Source organism: Phaethon lepturus, unplaced genomic scaffold (assembly GCF_000687285.1).
Source record: "Phaethon lepturus isolate BGI_N335 unplaced genomic scaffold, ASM68728v1 scaffold18780, whole genome shotgun sequence".
Taxonomy (NCBI): Eukaryota; Metazoa; Chordata; class Aves; order Phaethontiformes; family Phaethontidae; genus Phaethon; species Phaethon lepturus.
In genome coordinates, this window is record NW_010511390.1 from 2,568 (window position 1) to 20,545 (window position 17,978).

The 17,978-nt window shown below is 37.0% G+C and overlaps 1 protein-coding gene across 1 annotated transcript in view; it reads left to right on the plus strand.

Annotated features, from left to right (window-relative positions):
* Nucleotides 1–3,264: 3,264 nt before the first annotated feature.
* Nucleotides 3,265–17,978, plus strand: part of NRAP (nebulin-related anchoring protein) — a 53,005-nt gene continuing 38,291 nt past the window's right edge. Inside the window, exons 1-11 of the mRNA XM_010283874.1 lie at nt 3,265–3,336; nt 3,603–3,697; nt 4,392–4,479; nt 7,635–7,739; nt 8,289–8,390; nt 9,064–9,171; nt 10,027–10,131; nt 10,709–10,816; nt 12,366–12,470; nt 15,391–15,495; nt 17,366–17,482. Coding sequence (XP_010282176.1) covers nt 3,265–3,336; nt 3,603–3,697; nt 4,392–4,479; nt 7,635–7,739; nt 8,289–8,390; nt 9,064–9,171; nt 10,027–10,131; nt 10,709–10,816; nt 12,366–12,470; nt 15,391–15,495; nt 17,366–17,482 — 1,110 coding nt within the window. The remainder of the gene's footprint in view (nt 3,337–3,602; nt 3,698–4,391; nt 4,480–7,634; nt 7,740–8,288; nt 8,391–9,063; nt 9,172–10,026; nt 10,132–10,708; nt 10,817–12,365; nt 12,471–15,390; nt 15,496–17,365; nt 17,483–17,978) is intronic.

Here is a 17,978-nt window from a genome sequence, read left to right on the forward strand (position 1 = left end):
GGCTTGAGCCCAGGTAACTTATTAACCACGTGGTTCAGAGAAGGTTATGATGAGGCTGGGCTAGTGTTTGAACTTTTGCAGGCAGCTTTTAACAGTGGATAACAGCCCCAGCTTGAGTGGCGAAACAGCACCTTTTTTTTTTGGCAAGCAGCGGGAAGATAGGGTTGCCATAATTTGTGGTGTCTGGCTTCCCACTATTCACGTGGCTGGCAGAGCACAGCCGCTCGTCAGGAGTGACGGGGAGGGCGGCCCTGACTTGAATGTCTGTTAGCAGGTTACTTTGTATAACTAATGCTGCTTTTTAGATTCTGATTCAGGATGCAGACATGCTCCAAGTTTTCTGTGTAGTTAATTCAATGAATTTAAGGAGGTTGGAGAGGTAACAATGTTTCTTCCTACTAATTTGCACTTTCAAGGTACTGACTCCTTGTACTTTACACGTAACTGCAGTACTTTTAAACCACATTGATTAAGGTTCTACTGTTAAGTAAAGCCTTTTAAGATTTTCATTGATATCAAAGAGCCTTTATGAGGCCTTACTAAAGGAGGAAAAAAGCCACAATGAGCTTTTAACTGAAGAGAAAATGTCTTGCTAAGATTTGTCAAGATAACAAACTTGCACTGGTTTTGTGATTTAATTCCTTGCATGATCAAAATGCAGTGCATACTTTGTAATGAGACCATACAATGCTTGTTTTTCAATAGGCTCTCTTTTCCGTTAGCAACTGAGGTTTAATCCAGGGCGGTGACCACACAACAGGACAGTTTTGAGGTGCTCAAAAATGGGGAAATCTTTAATAGACTCCAGCAGAACTGGTACACGATGGATGTGAGGGAAGTAGCGTGGCTCAGACAGACAGTAGCTGTATAGAGCGTTGTGGCTTATCGTGCTTCTCTTCTTGAACATGCTGTAACTTGGGAGAAGCAGGAGAACTTGGAAAATGTGTTTGCTGACTTCCAGCCAAGCCGATAGTATGTGTCGCTCTGAAAAGAAACAAACAGGCTTTGTATATCTTGAAGTGAAGTCAATTAAGTTTTATCTGTGAAATAAAGGGCTTCTAGCTGTCTGATAGGCCTCTTGGAAGGAGCACATGCTCTCTTTCTTCTCAAGGACCTCTAGTATGGTCTCTGTGTACACAGTGCCGATGGGCTGTATACACTGATGCTCCAGGCTGGAGTCCTGTCCTGATTGTCAGTGTTCAGGTGACTCCTGGATGAATGATTTGTTCTGTAGTTGCCAAGTCTTTATGTTTTTTTGTGGTTCAGGAATGTCCTGCTGTCAGCACCTCTCAGAACTCATTTCAGGAGGGCCTTAAGAAATGTATTGTCTGTGCTGGAACAGGAGCAAGTCATGAACCTTTTTTCTTGCAAAAATGTGAGACAAGGGTTCTAGCATGGATTCAGATAGCATGAAGACAACTAGGACTATCCAGAAAATAAACAATATGGTGACTCTTGGAATAGATGAAAACAAAGATGCAGCAGCTGGTAGTGTGCCCAGTGCTAAATAAAGAGGGGACAGCCTGGCCACTGTGACCCTAATATAGGTCACTTGCATAAACAGAATGGCAATCTGGGACAAGACGAAAAGCTGTGCGAGATGAGAACTGGAAGACTTCCAAATTGTTTTGGTTCACAGGTGTGAGCATAGTAAATATTATTGTGATGTAACTTGGTCAACATAAAATCGCTTCTGATCACAAAAGAAATAGCATGAGGTAATTCAGCAGTTATTTTAATACAAGAAGTTATGTTTTGTGAACATTTTTTTAAAATGAAAACACATCTGTTTACATACTGATATTAATTACTTACTTTGAAAGGCCTCAAATGTTTTCAGGAGTTTGTGCCATACCCATTGCTCTTCAGATTAGAGACTCTATTTTCAGCACACCAGTTGCTGACCGTACATTGTGCCAGTACATTGTCAGCATTCAGTAAAAGTAATAATAAGTTAAGCAGAACTGTGTATCTCCATCGAGACATGAATAGGAGGCTCTCTAAGCATACCCAGAAGGTTTAGCCAGAAATTATTTTGATTGAATTGTTTGTAATTTACAGAAAAGGAAAGTGCTCAGCAATATCCCAAGACTGCAGGTATGGGAAGTGGTGCAGATGCATGGATGATTAAGTAGATTTTTACTTGGATTGAGATAACTCTTAGCTGTCTCCCAGGGTTATGGAGCCCTGCATCTGGAGGCATTATGATTAGGTGAGATGTAGATCTCAAATCCTGACCATTTGTAGCTGGTAGAATTTAATAGCTTCTTTTGTTCAGAGCAGACTTCACAACTTGCTTGAATCCTGATATCAGGCATAGTAATTCCTTATCATTTTTTGGCTAAGGAATTTTTATATTCTGATCTGTGCCAGCCTACTCTTTGTGAACACTGTTAAAGCCTACTTTGTTCATTCTATTCAAAAGTAAATGGTTCCTTTCTGAAGTTTTTCCTGTAGGAGATAGATGTTTGCAGTTGTATCCATCTTGTTTAGAACTCTTTTGAGGTAAGAGGCTCTGCCCATTTCACTGTGCATCCTCCTATACATGGAGATGGAGTGATATGTTGATGAAATAGAAAGGCATGAGAAATGAGTGTGCTCTGCTCTGCTGCCCATAACATGCAAGGTGAAACTGAGCTGGCACCAAGGGAAGAAACTGATGACTTGGTTGGGACAATGGCGGTGTACCTCTTCTAGATCCAACAAAGGGCCAGGAAGCTCCAAACCCATCTCTGGCCTGTGTCTCTGGTGATACCTCCTTCTAATATAAGGCCGTTCCTAAACACAGAGTAGCTCTTCATGAGGTCACTTGCTGTATATCAGGGTGAGGAGAGACTATGATAAATTGCTGCTGCTGCTGTATATACTTTTCATTGTGGGCTTATGACAACTGGCTTTACAGCAAAACTGAAATACTAAATGATCAGACTGTAACGTTCACATGGACATGATTCGTTTCTGTGAGTTCATTCTTCTATTTAGAGAAAGATATTGCTACCCTCCCTTACGCACTGACACAGTTGCCAAAATAACCACTCTTACTAACTGGCAGCTTTAAAAGCCAGCCTGCAGCTGACTTTGAAACAGAAGGTCAGCAAACGGAGCAACAGACTTCAATTTGGAGCTTTAATGGGAGCCATTGACCACAGCAAAAGGCCTTGACAGGAGTGTCTAGAGCGTGCTTTGCACAGGCCAAAAAGTCACTTTCATACTCTTTGAACCTTTTGTATAAACCTATATATTTTTTACTCTGTGGATTTCAAGATGAATGTGCAGCCGTGTGCTAGATGTGGCTATGGGGTTTACCCTGCTGAGAAGATTAACTGTATAGATCAGGTCAGTTGTCTTTCTTTATTATATTGGACTATAATAAATGAATAGACTGGCACTTTTAACACAGTGCAGATCTCTCAGTTCCAAAAATTCTTTACTCATAACTGGGTTCAGAACTGAAATGAGTTAATAATAAGCATATATTTGAAGAAGAATTCTTCAAATTCATGAAATGAATGTTAAAGATCAACACCGAGATTTAAAACTCAACAGAATAATAATGAAATACAAATCATGTCTGTTTGGTTTTTGTTTTGTGGTATTTCTAGACATGGCACAAAGCCTGTTTTCACTGCGAAGTATGCAAGATGATGTTAACAGTAAACAACTTTATTAGCCATGAGAAAAAGCCTTACTGTCAAGCGTAAGTGTGTTTCCTTTTCTTTTTTTTAAAGCAAAGGTTTAAAGTGCCAGGTCATTTTAAAGTAATAGAAGATCACCATTTGGACTAAGCCTGGTCCCATGTATGATGTGAAATTATGTACTGTTAGTGCCTTCGTGCACATCTTTGGATTTACGTGAATCACTTGGGAAACTCTTGTTACTGTATATCCAACTTCCTCACTTGTCCAGTGTGTTAAAAGATACCAAATTAAGTTCCATTTCAGTATTGTGGGAAGAAAATAAACCCAACCATAAAATTCAGTACTTTCCAAATCAGCAGTTAAGAGTTAAAAAGGTTGAGCTAATCATCAGGAAAATGTATAAAATGCAGATTTTGGAGTTGGTTGTTCTAGGAAGTTTTTATTTTATAATGATCAATTCCTGTCAAATTTGTCAGCAGAAAAAGGAGAGATGACAGTTGTTTTTTATTCTATTATTCTCTTTTGTTATTAGAAACACAGCATTGATATGACGATCATTAAAATTAATTTTGCTCTAGGCACCTACTCCATACAATAATAACTTGAATGTAATCTGAGATCTGTGTATGAGTGGGAGAAAAGTTATGTATAGAGAGGTGGAGGCTGGTATTGTGTTTTTGAGAGCTCAAAAAGAACCTTTCTGATGGGCTGTCTGGTACATTCCTAATATAATTTTATACTTTCCTTTTTTAGACATAATCCAAAAAACAATGCGTTCACAAGCGTATTTGAGACACCGATAAATATAAATGCAAAAAAACTGTCAGAAGTGGTAAGTGAGGTAAGCAGCTTAAAGGCCAAATGTGTTTAGCTTTCCTTTACTTTTTGATATCGTATTTGTGTCTTGTTTTAAAAATGGATTCTTTACATAATGTAGGTATGTATTCTTTACTTTCCCTCCTGTGTTCATTTAGAGCAGTAAGATCTCGGCCCGGGTTTGAATCATAATTTTTAAAATTCATTCCCTCATAAGAAAGAAAGATTAGATATGAATTTGCTTCTACTTTCAGAAAGAAAAATGGATAGCAGTTTCTCACCTGCTGTATCTGATAATCTACATGGAAGCATTGTTCACATAAATTGCGAGAGTTACTGCCCAGAGCTATGTAAACTTAGTAACTAAATCGGGGAGGTTTACATAGCCATTTGAAACAAGAATCACCTACTTGCTTTATGATCTCTTCTGAAACTGATACTAAAAGACATGAAATAAAAAATAGATTCTATCTCAGTAGGACATGGGCAAAAATTCTCATAAATACTTTGTCAAGTGTTTCTGACAAACCTAAGATGATATTTCCCTTTTGTGAGAAAACACAAAATCTGGGGAACTTTGCATGCTTTTGCTGAAAATGTTTTGCTAAAACGTTGAGGATGGACTAGTTTCCCATGCTCTTTTAACTGCATCTATCCTCTAAAAGGCTGTTGTGCCCCGGCAAACCTCTAGAGGTGCTCAAAGACTTTTTTCTTTTCCAACGCCATTCTTTTCTGTCTTTCACCGTTTTTTCCAGATACATTTGTTTCAAACTTGCATTTCTAAGAATTTAATGAAAGAAGAAACACAGAAACAGCCAATAATTGATAGCTATCTCACTTCTATGTGTAATGCTATCTGTAATACTATTTTCTTGAATGTCAAGTCTTTTGATACTCTAGAAGTACTATTCACTGCATGACTATGTTTAGTAAGCAAACCAAAGTATTTCAGTGTGATTTGCCATCATTAAAATAAGAGAAGGAAGTTGTATTTCTTAGATTATCGTGTGCTACGTTCATTCTGATGTTCTGTATTAGCTGTACAAAGTTGATGTAGATTTAATAGCCTTTATCAGACACTATCTTTTCTTTAGCATTCTTGTACAGTATTCTTATGCATCAGGATGTGCAATATCATAGGCAGTAACTATTTCAGCAGTGACTATCACACTTACTTTAAACTGTGTATGACAGATCTGGTCAGGAATGAGTTTGGGATTACTGCAGGTTCTATTTCTGTTTTTAGGCAGTGATATGAGACTCTGATGCTTCCAGTGCATGTGAATATACACACCAGACAAATTATAGCTCAAAGATCACTTTCCCTTGTTTTCACACCTAAAGGACCTTCTGTCCTTTTCAATCACATAATGAGGTTCTGCGAGAGAAAATTGCTAAGAAAGTTGCTAAGAAAATTGTAAAGAAGCTGATTCTGCAGTACTTACTTAAAGGTTACTAGAACTCCTGTAGAACTTTTGAATGTAGGAATATTTTTTTATTGGTAAATGTATGAAATAATGCTAACTTGAGAAAATGTTTCAATTGCTACTGTATTGTTGGGTTTTTTTAGGTAAGATTATTGTTTATACAAAAAATGTAACATGTTTCTTCAATCTTAACATAATGGTCTCCCATAAGTCTTACGTTGAGACACCAACTCAAATGCAGAGATAGAAATTCAGCTCCCTCCCTCTACACAGAATTTCTGTGTGAGCAGACTAATCATTCATCTCTCTCTATCTCTGTACTTAATTTATAAAATGTGGATAATGGTACACATGCTCAGTGATTTTTCTGTCCAGCACTCTTCAGGACAGGAACTGTTATTTTTTGCATCCGTAGATAGTTGTATAACAGACCTGTGATTTCAGTTGTATTTCTGTGTGCTGTCATGATAAAATTAACAGTAGGAAAACGATCACCCATGACTAAATGCAGCAGTAATTTACATTTACACAGTCATGATACTTCACAGCCACTGTGCAGGGAAATAGGAGAGTAAAATATTACCCACCAGGTAATAGTTGTTTTATCTAATGCTGCATTGATGTGTTCTGCTTAAAAATTCCTGGGGATTTCAATCCTCTGAGATTACTTGCCCAAGAAGTATTATCTAAAGACCAAATTATTCTTTCACAACTTCATGCCAGCTTTTAGGTCTAATGTGCTGCTGCTTTACATATGTGCAGCTCCAATAATAGAAAAAAATCTTAGGTAGAATCTGGATGTGGATTAGAGAGTAGAGCTTTGACCTTAGGGCTAAACCAAATCTTCTCTTCCATGGAGACTCCTTTTCCAAGAATGGATAGCATGGAGGAAGTACTTGCATAGTCTTTGCATGACATAGAGCTACAGGCTATGTGGCCTTTTTGTACATAAGCAGGTTGGGTTTGGTCTAACGTAAGTGGTTTTGGTCTAACGAGGGAGAAGGAGGAAAAGATGGAGAGTTTTGCAGGCTTTACGAAGGTGGTTGGTATTTTCTTGTGGGCTGTGGAGTTTTGGTGTATCAGATGTGCTTGTCATAGTCCTTTGCTTTCTGCATACGTATCATATATAAATGTGTCTTCAGGGCAAAATTATTAGCTGGCACTGAAAACTAGGCTGGTCTGTAGCAATTGGAGATCTAACACAGAGACACAGGTAAACATTATGACTAGAGTAAATCTTCTTGGGCTGAGTCATGTTGATGCTGCCACCCAGAGAATTAGTTCTGTGTAGTCACATTGTTCCTCTGCTTCTCTTATGTTGGTATTGATGATTTTTGCAGTGAGGCAGGTGAAGGAACTGATATCGCTGAAAGCTAACACAGCAAAAAACTATATACTAATTCCCTGATCCAATTTCCCCAACAGCTGCCTGTCTGATGGTGTCAGTGTGTGATACAAGAAGTGTCACCTAGTAGAGCCAGAGGTGTTTTTGGAAGTAGCCTTCTTGTAGACTGGTTTAAGTTGTAGCTAAAACTAGCAGGCACTTAAATGGATTTGTTGTGGTGGGAACTGCATTGTTTCTGTTGTTTTGCATCCATCTTGGTTTTTTGCTGTAGTTCATGTTACTCCATATCACTGTGGACTAAGAGTCTGTGTTCACCTTTTTTTCTCTCCCTTCTTTTTCCTCTCCTGAGAAGGGGGTGTATTTGTCTGTACTAACAAACTGCTAATACCAAGCCAATTTTTTTTTTAGATAAAATATCGAGAAGAGGGTGAACAATTCAAATCAGTCTTTCAATGGGATGCAAGGTCCAGAGAAATTGAAGCTGCCTATAAAGCCCAACAACTGGCCACCCAGGTAAGAAATACCACTCAAGTCTCCAAGCCCCTAGTCTGCAGAAGACCAAGGGTTGACCTTGGCACTCCTGACTGATAGGGTTTTACTCAGAGCATTTCAATGTTAAAAAAGCCATTGCTTGTTGTTTGGCTAAACTTTTCAAGACAGCATAGCTTAATTATAGCTTAGGGTGCAAGAATCGGAAGACGACAAAGGAAGAGTGTATCTATACAGTTAGCTGTTTGGACTGCTGCATGCACAGCCATAGTCAACATATCTTCTTTCTACTGACACTGAAGCTTCGCAACAAGTGGTTTGATTCCCAGGGGGAATTATTTGAGTCTCACCCCAGGATCCTACATCCTGACATCTCAGTGTCAATTCTTGTTATACCAGCTCTGCCCTGGTATTCTGAAGGTATGTGGAGTCTAGGCCTTGTGCTGTACATCTGCAGAGAGTAAATTGCACTTCTACAGCATAATGTGTGTTTCCTTTTTTTCCTGTCAGCTTAGCTGTTTGTGTATTAAAAGGCAGATGAAGATTGGTGGTTTTTAAATTTTTGTTTTGTAGAATGCTTACTATGCTGCCTATGAGGGAAAATCATGGTACTCGGGAACCATTCCAGATCCTGAGATGGTCAGGATAACACAGGCACAGAAGACTCTGAGTGATGTAAGTGGGATGGTGTTTGGCATAGGTTTATTTTAATGGGCTATCACATTCTGAAGACTTACCAGTGTATCAAAGCCAACCTTTGGTAAGATGTCACCAAAGGAGAGACTGACATACTTACTTCTGTCATTAACAATATTTAACCATGTAAGTGGTTAAAGTCGCATAACAGTGCTATTGCCCATCCTGGAATTCATACATTTATAGATTTATGTAATTGAGAAGCACTTCAGCTACTGACCAATGTTATCTGAGCTGACCTTGGTTATAACCTGATCTAGCAGGCAGTGATGTTTCCCACAGCAGAGCAGAACTCATGAGTGTCTTATTTTCCATAGAGTAGACTTTTAATTGACTGTATTTCCATGACTGATGAAAGTAACTTCTGAATTATGTCTGATTGCCTATGCCCATACAATGGGTTAGTGACCCAGTCAATATAGCCAATTAACAGTGGCTAATTGATATGAATGGGAAATGTTTTCTGTTGCATGTAGGAAATATTTCTACCTAACAAGGTATGAGTTCTACCTTATAAGGTATGAGTTCTTTAATTTGTTTATTTTTAAACAAAGTGATACATATCTTTAGGAAGCAGACATTAAAAGAGGAATTACATTGAACTACAGTGGGTTCTTCTGTAACAACAAAACAAAAAATGTTCATTTTCTAGTTTCAATATACAGAAGAATATGAGCCACGGAGAGGCAAAGGCAGCTTTCCTGCTATGATCACTCCAGGTTATCAGGTTGCTAAGAGAGCTACCCAACTAAGCAGTAATGTAAGTTGCAGTTTTTTAAATTGTGTGTTAGATTTCTGAATTTGGAGAATCCTGGGTTTAGGCCATTCACTTTAGACAGTAGGTTCTATGATGAATATTTGTTGTACTGTTAATTCTATAAAATGAGAAAACTTTAACATGATACAGGAAAAAGGGTTGGCAAACTACTTGGCTTGGGAAGACAATCATATAGGATAAATGACAATATAGGTATTTCCCGAAAGATGTATCAACATTTGCTGTAATTTTATCACAACCTGAAAGAGATTGTCAATCATTCTAAAATGTTTAATTCATTATCTTTATTTTTACTTTATGACTTTATTAATCTATTTACTTACATCTGACTTTTTAGCTTGCTTTATTATTTGAAGTTAAATACCATGATATTGAATAAAAATACTGTAATATTTAATTAATATACAAGCTATTTTAAATATATGCACAGAAAATTGCTTATTTATAAAAATAAACATTCAGCTGAAAAAGATCAAGTGAAAATAAATCCTGTAGAAAAGATTTTAAAGTATTGCATTGCTTTTTGCAAGCACTGCATTGTCATTGCATTATGATTTCAGTGTTTTGGGCCATTAATGACTATTCTCATAACATTTTAATCAAATGTATGGCTCACATAAATCTAGTATAATTTGAAAATTTGATTATCTGGGTCCATTTCTTCTGCTTCCAGCATTCACCTTAAGGAAATTAGGCCTTAAATATACTGATAGCTTGACTGTTCAGTGGGCAGTGTCATGACTGCTGTTGCTCATTTTCTCTTGAAGTTTTCTGATAGAAAACGTGTATTTGCTGCTTATTGTTTGTAATATGTATTTTATATGTTTTCTCCTTCAGGTAGAATATAAGCGGGGACATGAAGAGAGAGTTTCGAAGTTCACCTCTGTTGTAGACACTCCAGATATACTTCATGCAAAGGTTGGAGGACAGCTTTCAAGTGATGTAAGTGAAACAATAGGTTGAGCTGTTTTTGACTCTGCAAGTGGCTCTTAGGATCACTTCAAAATATTAACATAAAGTAAAAAATTAATATTTGAAAGGCAGACTCTTGAAACATTCTTGATCCATTTTACCATTAAGTATTTAATACTTCCAGTCATAAAGACAATATTCAGTTCTAGGCCATTTTAAGGACTAGCTGGCTGTCAGAACTGAAGGCAGAGAAATAGCCTGTTCTATACCCAGCAACTGGCTGCCATGCAAAGTAAAGAAGGAAGCTTCCTTAATTATATTCATAGAGCAGGCATTGTGCAGGCAACTTTAGTATTTTCTTTAAATAACTGTAATCCATCCTATCCTCTCAATGAGACACACAGGTCCTGGAGAAGATATGCTGTCAAGTGGTTAAAGACTACGTTGCAAAGCATACGCATGGAGGTAGATTCACACTTCATGTTTGTCTTCCTTTTGGCAGATGACAGCCATTGAACATCTGACTTGGCAACTTTAAGAACTGATTATGTGTGTAAATAAGATACATTTGATCTAATTGCTCCTGAATTGTCTTGGATTTTCACAGCTGAAATACACAGAAGACTTTGAAGAACGGAAAGGCAAAGGCAGCTTTCCTGCTATGATCACTCCAGCTTATCAAATAGCCAAGAGAGCAAATGAATTAGCCAGTGATGTAAGTGTCCAAAGCAAAATCTCTTTTCGGGAAGAAAATAATTAATTCTCACACAAATTTTGGATTAAAATGTTTACTGATGGAAATTCCATGAGCATTGTGAAGTTATGCTGGCAGTGCACTTCATACACAGATTTTCAAGTGATTGCCTTTTGCAGGGACAAAGCTGATTTTTATGCACAAAGAGAAAATTAGGTATTTTATTTATGAATCAACACTGTGGATTTTTGTGGGCAAAAGTGTCCACTTTACCCAGCCTCCTGTTGCATACAACTGAGAAGGAAAACAATAAGGAGTCAGCTGGAGGTCTTTGATTTCATTATGCCCAACCCAGTATGAGTTAGAGGAACTGAAGTGCAGCTCTAATTTTCATAGCTATAATATTTCTGGGTGACCTTGTATCAGAAGGCTGTGTTTGCAGAGCTCTGGTTTGCCATGACTTTCCATGCTCCCAATGGGTCCTTACAGTTTATTCTCCCATTCCTTCTCTTGTGCTGTTGCAGGATGAGGCGTTTATGAAAGTAGTTTCTTGAATAGCAATTAAATATATAAAGTATACACACACACACAGAAACACATGCATATATTTGACATAGATATAGATTTGTAAAATATATCTTTCTATTCCACTCATTTTAATCTCATTTTTGTTGTTTTTTTTTAACTCTTTGGTGTACTGAATTGTATGGGCTTTCTTTTCGTCTCCAAACATACCAAAACCCCAACACCCCTGTATTCTTTAAAAAGCATTGTAACAGGACATCAATATTGCTTCAAAATCTACAGTTAATCATGTTTTGTCATTGGAAACTTAAAGGAAAGTTTTTTTTGTTGGAAAAAATAGCATATTGTTGCTAACTAATGGAAGTGAATTTAAAACGTTAAAGATTCATTGAGGAAAACAGAGAAGAGATCTGTAATTTTGAAGGCAAAAGGAACCAATTCTAAAACATTTAAATGTTTTTGTTTGCCTTTGATCTGTGGAAAACCCTTCATTTATGTCAGCAAACACACATGGTGATTAAAGGGCAGAATCAGGTTATAGGCATTGTTTTGACTTCAGCAAAGGTAGTGTAAATCGTGGTCTGAACTTGAATGTTGATGGCCTAAAATTCCCTTGATCATTGGGGATATCAGCACCTTTCAGAAGCAAACCCATTTATTAATGGCATTCAGATGACCCTGTGGTAAAAAAAAGTGCTCTGTGGTAACCATGAATTTACATTACAAGCAGTTCTACTTTTTTTAACCTGCTAGACCATCAGGGATTAGCCACGGACAAGCAGGGGTACTGAACATGCTGAACTAATGATCTGGGTTGAACTGGCAAGTCTCATGTTCTCAGTGCATTATTAAAAAGTACACCACTATTTTTGTTTTTATATCTTCAAGTGGCATATTTGACTTCTGTAGATTGTTGGCAATGGGAATTCTGACAATCTTTTATTGTCAACATGTGCATGTAATTGATTATTATTTGTTATACAGCATCTCTGCACCAGACTAAACTAATCCAGATGATTCTTTTTCTTTTCTTTTTTCCTATTAGGTAAAGTATCATCAAAGATATGAAAAAGAAATCAAGGGAAAAGCCAGCCATACAGCTGGAACAGATGTTACTTTTGCAACAGAAAATGTAGATCGATATGGCCAGGTATGCAACACGCAAGAGATACCCGTGCTGATGTTGATCATTGCACTTGGAACAGGTTTCCCAGAGAGATGGTGGATGCCCCATCCCTGGAAACATCCCAGATCAGGTTGGACGGGGCTCTGAGCAACCTCCAACTAATTGAAGATGTCCCTGCTCATTGCAGGGGGGTTGGACTAGATTACCTTAAAGGATCCCTTCCAACCTAAACTGTTCTGTGATTCTATGATTCTGTGATTACTGTGGCTGATTGCTCACAACTTTAGAAACTGCAGTGAGATCTATTTTCACTTAGCTTTCCTGTATCAGAAAGCAAACTCTCAAAGGAAAAGGAGGTGTGCAACAGCACCATGCTATGAATGTGTCATATATTTGGCATTGACAAATGACACTACAAGGTGCATGCACTGCCACTGCATGATCCTTATGGTAGGGTCATTCCAAAAGGTGAGCCTTACTTTGGCAAATTTTATCCTTGTACATGTATGCACTATAAGTTTCTATTGTGATGTTGTTACATATCGCACTGAAATGTGTTTCCTTGTGGAAACTTTCCCATTCCGTGAGAAATAAAATGTAAATTCAGTTAGGAGAAGAAGTTAAAGAGCTGTGAAATGGTAGAAAGTTAGCAGACAGTTAAGCATCTTTTCCCTGCCAGTATTTTTAGAAATCTTAGAAGCTTTGCAGCTCTAAATGTGTGCAAGTGGCACTGAAGACCATACACGATCTCTTAGATTTCAGCTCTCCTACAGAAGTGGTATTATAAGCTTGACAAGTTGTAGTTCTGCATTTGTGGAACCAAATAGGCTTTAGTTCTGTTTTGGTCTATGGCATTCATTTTGCTTTTCTTTCATTTTTAAGGGAATACAGTTATTTTTGCAGTCTCCCAAAATGCATCCAAAGTCCTATTCTAATTAAGTGAGGGAAATAGTACAGCTAAAGAGAACTGAATACAGCTAAAGGGAATTTGAAAGGAATTGAATAATGTTTCTTTATAAACACAACTGTATGATTAGGCTTAGGTTTTTCATCTTAGCTCCTCATGAGACCCATATACTTTGGAGAAATGAAGGAACAGGGAATATATTGTCCTAAGACATTTGGGAGTTTAAAATTTCTTCACTTCTTTTGTCTATACCGACGTGCAAACCATCATTGAAGAATATGAGTTCAGAATATATAGCAATGAAGCCTTCCACTAGTTTCTGTCTTTTGAACCACTATAAGTTTTAGTAAGAATAAACAAATAAAATTGATTTGAAAAAGCTCTAATTGCATTTTCAAGCATTGGAATGCTGCTATCTTTAGAATTAATTAAAGTTTTTTTTTCTTTGAAAGCATCTTTGAAACTTCAGTCACAGACTTTAAAACTCAAATTAAATTTGATCTTCATAGATTGGATTCTGATATTTTTATTCAAATAAAATAGAGCTACTGGAATTAATGGATCTGAGTGAGGCCTGATTTAACATGGGTAACGGGATTAGCTTTCTAACTGTTGAGATCATGAGGGTACATCATACAAATATATAACATGAGGCAATTTAAGGAATCTTACTGTAAAATTCCTGTGTGCTGAACACCTGCTCTGTTCATGTTTAAAAATCTTAGAATTGGCCAAAACTAATTATCTGGAACTTTTAAAATACTGTTTTGTAATATGAGAAATATTAGAAATTATGTAAAAATGTATTTGAGAAAGTTAGAAGTAAAAGAAAATGGCATGTTAGTCTGAAGAATTCAGACTCATCAATGGCATTTTAAAGAAACTAACGCAGCTGATTAGTCAAGGATATTTTTTATTTTCTGTGCCTGTTTATAGGATAATTTAGATACAATAACTATAATTACATTACATAGTTCACAAACTTATGGTATGACCTATCTTATTGTGTGACATTGATGATGCACAAAACGACTTACAATGGATTGTTTGGTATTGAGAAGTCACGAGAGATACCCCAAATATTTATAGTCCTTTCTATCTGTGCTCTCCATGACATTCATGACATGGCACATGTTCTTTTTTCACTTAAACAGTCTCTTTACTACAAAGGATTTGCAAAAAATAATACAGACAAGGCACATTACACTGTATCTTACTCCTTTGTATACTTACAATAGTCTCCCCAGATCTTGCCATAGAAAGCTTTGGGATGGTCATTGTGTATTACCATTTTTAAAAAAGTTCCAGTATTTTGTTATTAAATTATCAAAAGGCTTTTAAAATCATTCAAACATTTACACATAAATGTATCTATAGATAGATTTAAGAGTGTTAATTCCATAACAATTGGTTTTTTTTTAAATCAAGCAAATGGAATTTTGTGATTTCTTTCCTTAAGGAGTTTACCACTTTAATATCAAGATAGTTCTGCTTCGTTAATGAATTCCTCATCAAAATATATCACTTCATTAAAGAAATACTATTTTTGGTCCGTTATGATGTGAGAAATGGCCATCGAGATATCAAGAGACTTCTGTCATGTCACAGAGGAAGGCTGACCCTACACTAAACTTGGAAAGTTTAAGCAAATCTCCTGGCTGCCCAAAGCATTAGATATAGTTTTCCAGGGAAAACTATAAAGTTTTTGACAAAAAGAGGGGCTAGCAGATATCATCTCTGTAAGAACTGAGGTGTGATTAGAAGGATGTATATCATTATATACTTGAATGTTTATCTTGACGGTAGCTAATTGCTACCTAAATTTCTCTTGCATTGCAACACAACTAATTTTACAGGCACAGTTAATTTAATGGGTAATTTTATTCTTAAGGTTGATCATTTTATTCTCTTTTTTATTAAAAAAAAATACAATGAAGCAATGAACTTTCCTACTAACAAGGACTATGGGGCTTTGTGAAATCACCCAAGGCCCCACCTGCTCATGTATGATGAGTAAATACTCTGAATTTTCTTCAGGATTATATCGATGAGTATGAAGGACGCAGAGGGAAAGGAAGCTTTCCTGCTATGATCACTCCAGCTTACCAAAATGCCAAGAAAGCAAATGAATTAGCAAGTGATGTAAGTACGAAACCTGAATCAATACAATTCATCAACAATTAAAACCAGCAGTTTGTCAGAGCAGTGCCTGGGAGGAGAATGCTAAAATTACACTTGAGAAGTAAACAACAATGACATTTCACTGCATTGCTGGGAACTGGATGCCTCAGGGGATTAATAATATCCATTAATAGAAAGGGACACAGCTCCGACTTGCGTGAAGGAGGAGATAGATGTAGCAACTAATGGGGATCCCTACTGTTAGGTTAACCCTCCTGGCAAATCTGCACCTGCATTATTAATGAAACCTTCAACTGCCTTAATCATCCTGTGGACTACTGTGGTATTCCCAGTAGTGAATAAATGGAGGATGAATGAGCTGAACTGGTTTTGATATTTTGATGTATCATGCCTCTGGCATAATGCAAGTCATATGGAGGAAAAGAAACCATAGAGTTTGTTACTTTGCAAGACTGAGTTCTAGGCTGAGGATTTTTAGTTTTGTGTGGTAAGCTAAAGAATTGGCAAAAAAGGTGGTAATGTGTGATTCCTACATGCAACCTGTTGATAAAACAGCCTCAATCGTATTTGAGGAGACCATTGTAGTGACAAAAAATGGGTCAGACTGTAGGTCACTCCCTCATGGCTGCTCTGAAGGGTTCCTGCGAATGACAACCTTTGTAGTGTGGACACCTGTCTGCCATGGGGACATCTGAGCTGATGGGCTCAGTTTGTTTTCTGAGGAGCTAACAGATGGTTGAGTCTTTCAGCTTGTACTAGCCTGGCCTAGACACTAGCAGTAAACTAGAGTGAAAGGATCAGTCATATTCTGTTACCTGAGCTTGTGACTGAGAGAATATAAAAACCACGAAACCTTCTGTGACCAATCCCTGTTTTGACGACAAACTCAGTGATGCCCTGTTTAAACACGAAATATTTAACCTTTCCAGACAAAGATGGCAGTTTCACAGGTTTTCAAAATGCTGATGGTCAGCAGTTTCCTTATTAATTTGTAATACCTGGAGTGAGGGGAAGCATTGGTTCATGACAGTGACCTTAATACAGTAGAGTACTTATCAAGCTGCTTCATATCTTTAAAGCCTGAGAAACAGTGTGCAGACTTGGAAAATAAAATAAAAGGCACTTTGCACTTCAGCACATTGCAAATCATTTGTTCATTTTATATTAGGAGTCTGATTTTTAGAGCAGTAACACAAGATGAACAATACAAGCATCTCATTTTATGCAAGAACTATTGAAATATATTCCCAACAGGTTTTTTTCTGGACAAAGTCTGGCAAAAGAACAAAATAGGTATTAACTGTCTTCACCCATCCTAGCTCAATTTAAGTCAGTAACCTGACATCCAAACTAAATTAAGAGATCCCTTATTTTAGTATTGATTTGGTAGAGAAATATAATTGTCTTAAAACATTGTAAGTGCAAAAAGTTATAGCTTTCTCAAAAAGCTGGTTTCTACAAATGGAAAAGTTTGCAGAGCACTTGATGACTATCTTTAATTCTCTGACTAGAAGTCTAAAATTAAAGTACTGAGAATTAACTTCAGTAATAGAAGAGCACACAAGCTCCAACCAGTCACTAGCCAAGAATTTGCTAGTTATCTGTTCAAGCTACGAACAACAACCAGTGCTGTTCAATCTATGTAAAAAATGTATTTAAAAAAATGCTGTCTAGTGAAGTGGCTTGGCAGGGATTGTTAGGACTGTGATATTATATGTGATTTGTTTCAGGAAGTATTTCAACTTAGCAAGTTCTATTTGCTTATCAAAGCAAGAATAGGAAAAATCTTATCCCGACTCATGAAGCCAGTCTAAATAGCAATGGTGGAAAGGTAGACATCTATTTTATAATTTTCCCTACTTCTTTTCAGATAAAATACAAGAAAGATCTTTCCAAGATGAAAGGTGCAGCTCACTTTCACTCCCTAACGGCTGAAGACAACTTAGTCCTTAAACAAGCCCAAAGTGTTAACAAGCTTGTCAGTGAGGTAAGGGGTTGAATTGATCTGTTAACAAGTTTGAGAGCAGCTCATACAAACATTTGTGTCTGATGTGTAAGGACTACAAATATAAAAAACTGTTGTTCTTATCACCCCGTATGTAACAAATACAATTTGCTACACAAATACTGTGTGTAGCACAGTAACTGGAGAAAAAGGTGTAGGAACAGATCTTCGGATGCTTTTATCTGGAACTTCCAATGATCTGTATGAAAGTATGGGAAATTAACCCCAGAATAGTAATTCTAAATCTGGCCACATGAAGAATAGAAATCTAAAAAATCCCTGGATTGTGCTGTTAATGTGCTGTGAAGTTATAATCATAAATTCTTTAGGATGACTTGGGTGTGTACCTTAGAGTGTTTCAAAGAAGGTTCTACTGATAATTAGAAAATAACACCAACAGAGCCAAAATTTGTACCATTCTGTTAATACAGGTTTCTGTTTTTTCCATCATTTGAAAGACTGAGTTACTGATAATGCA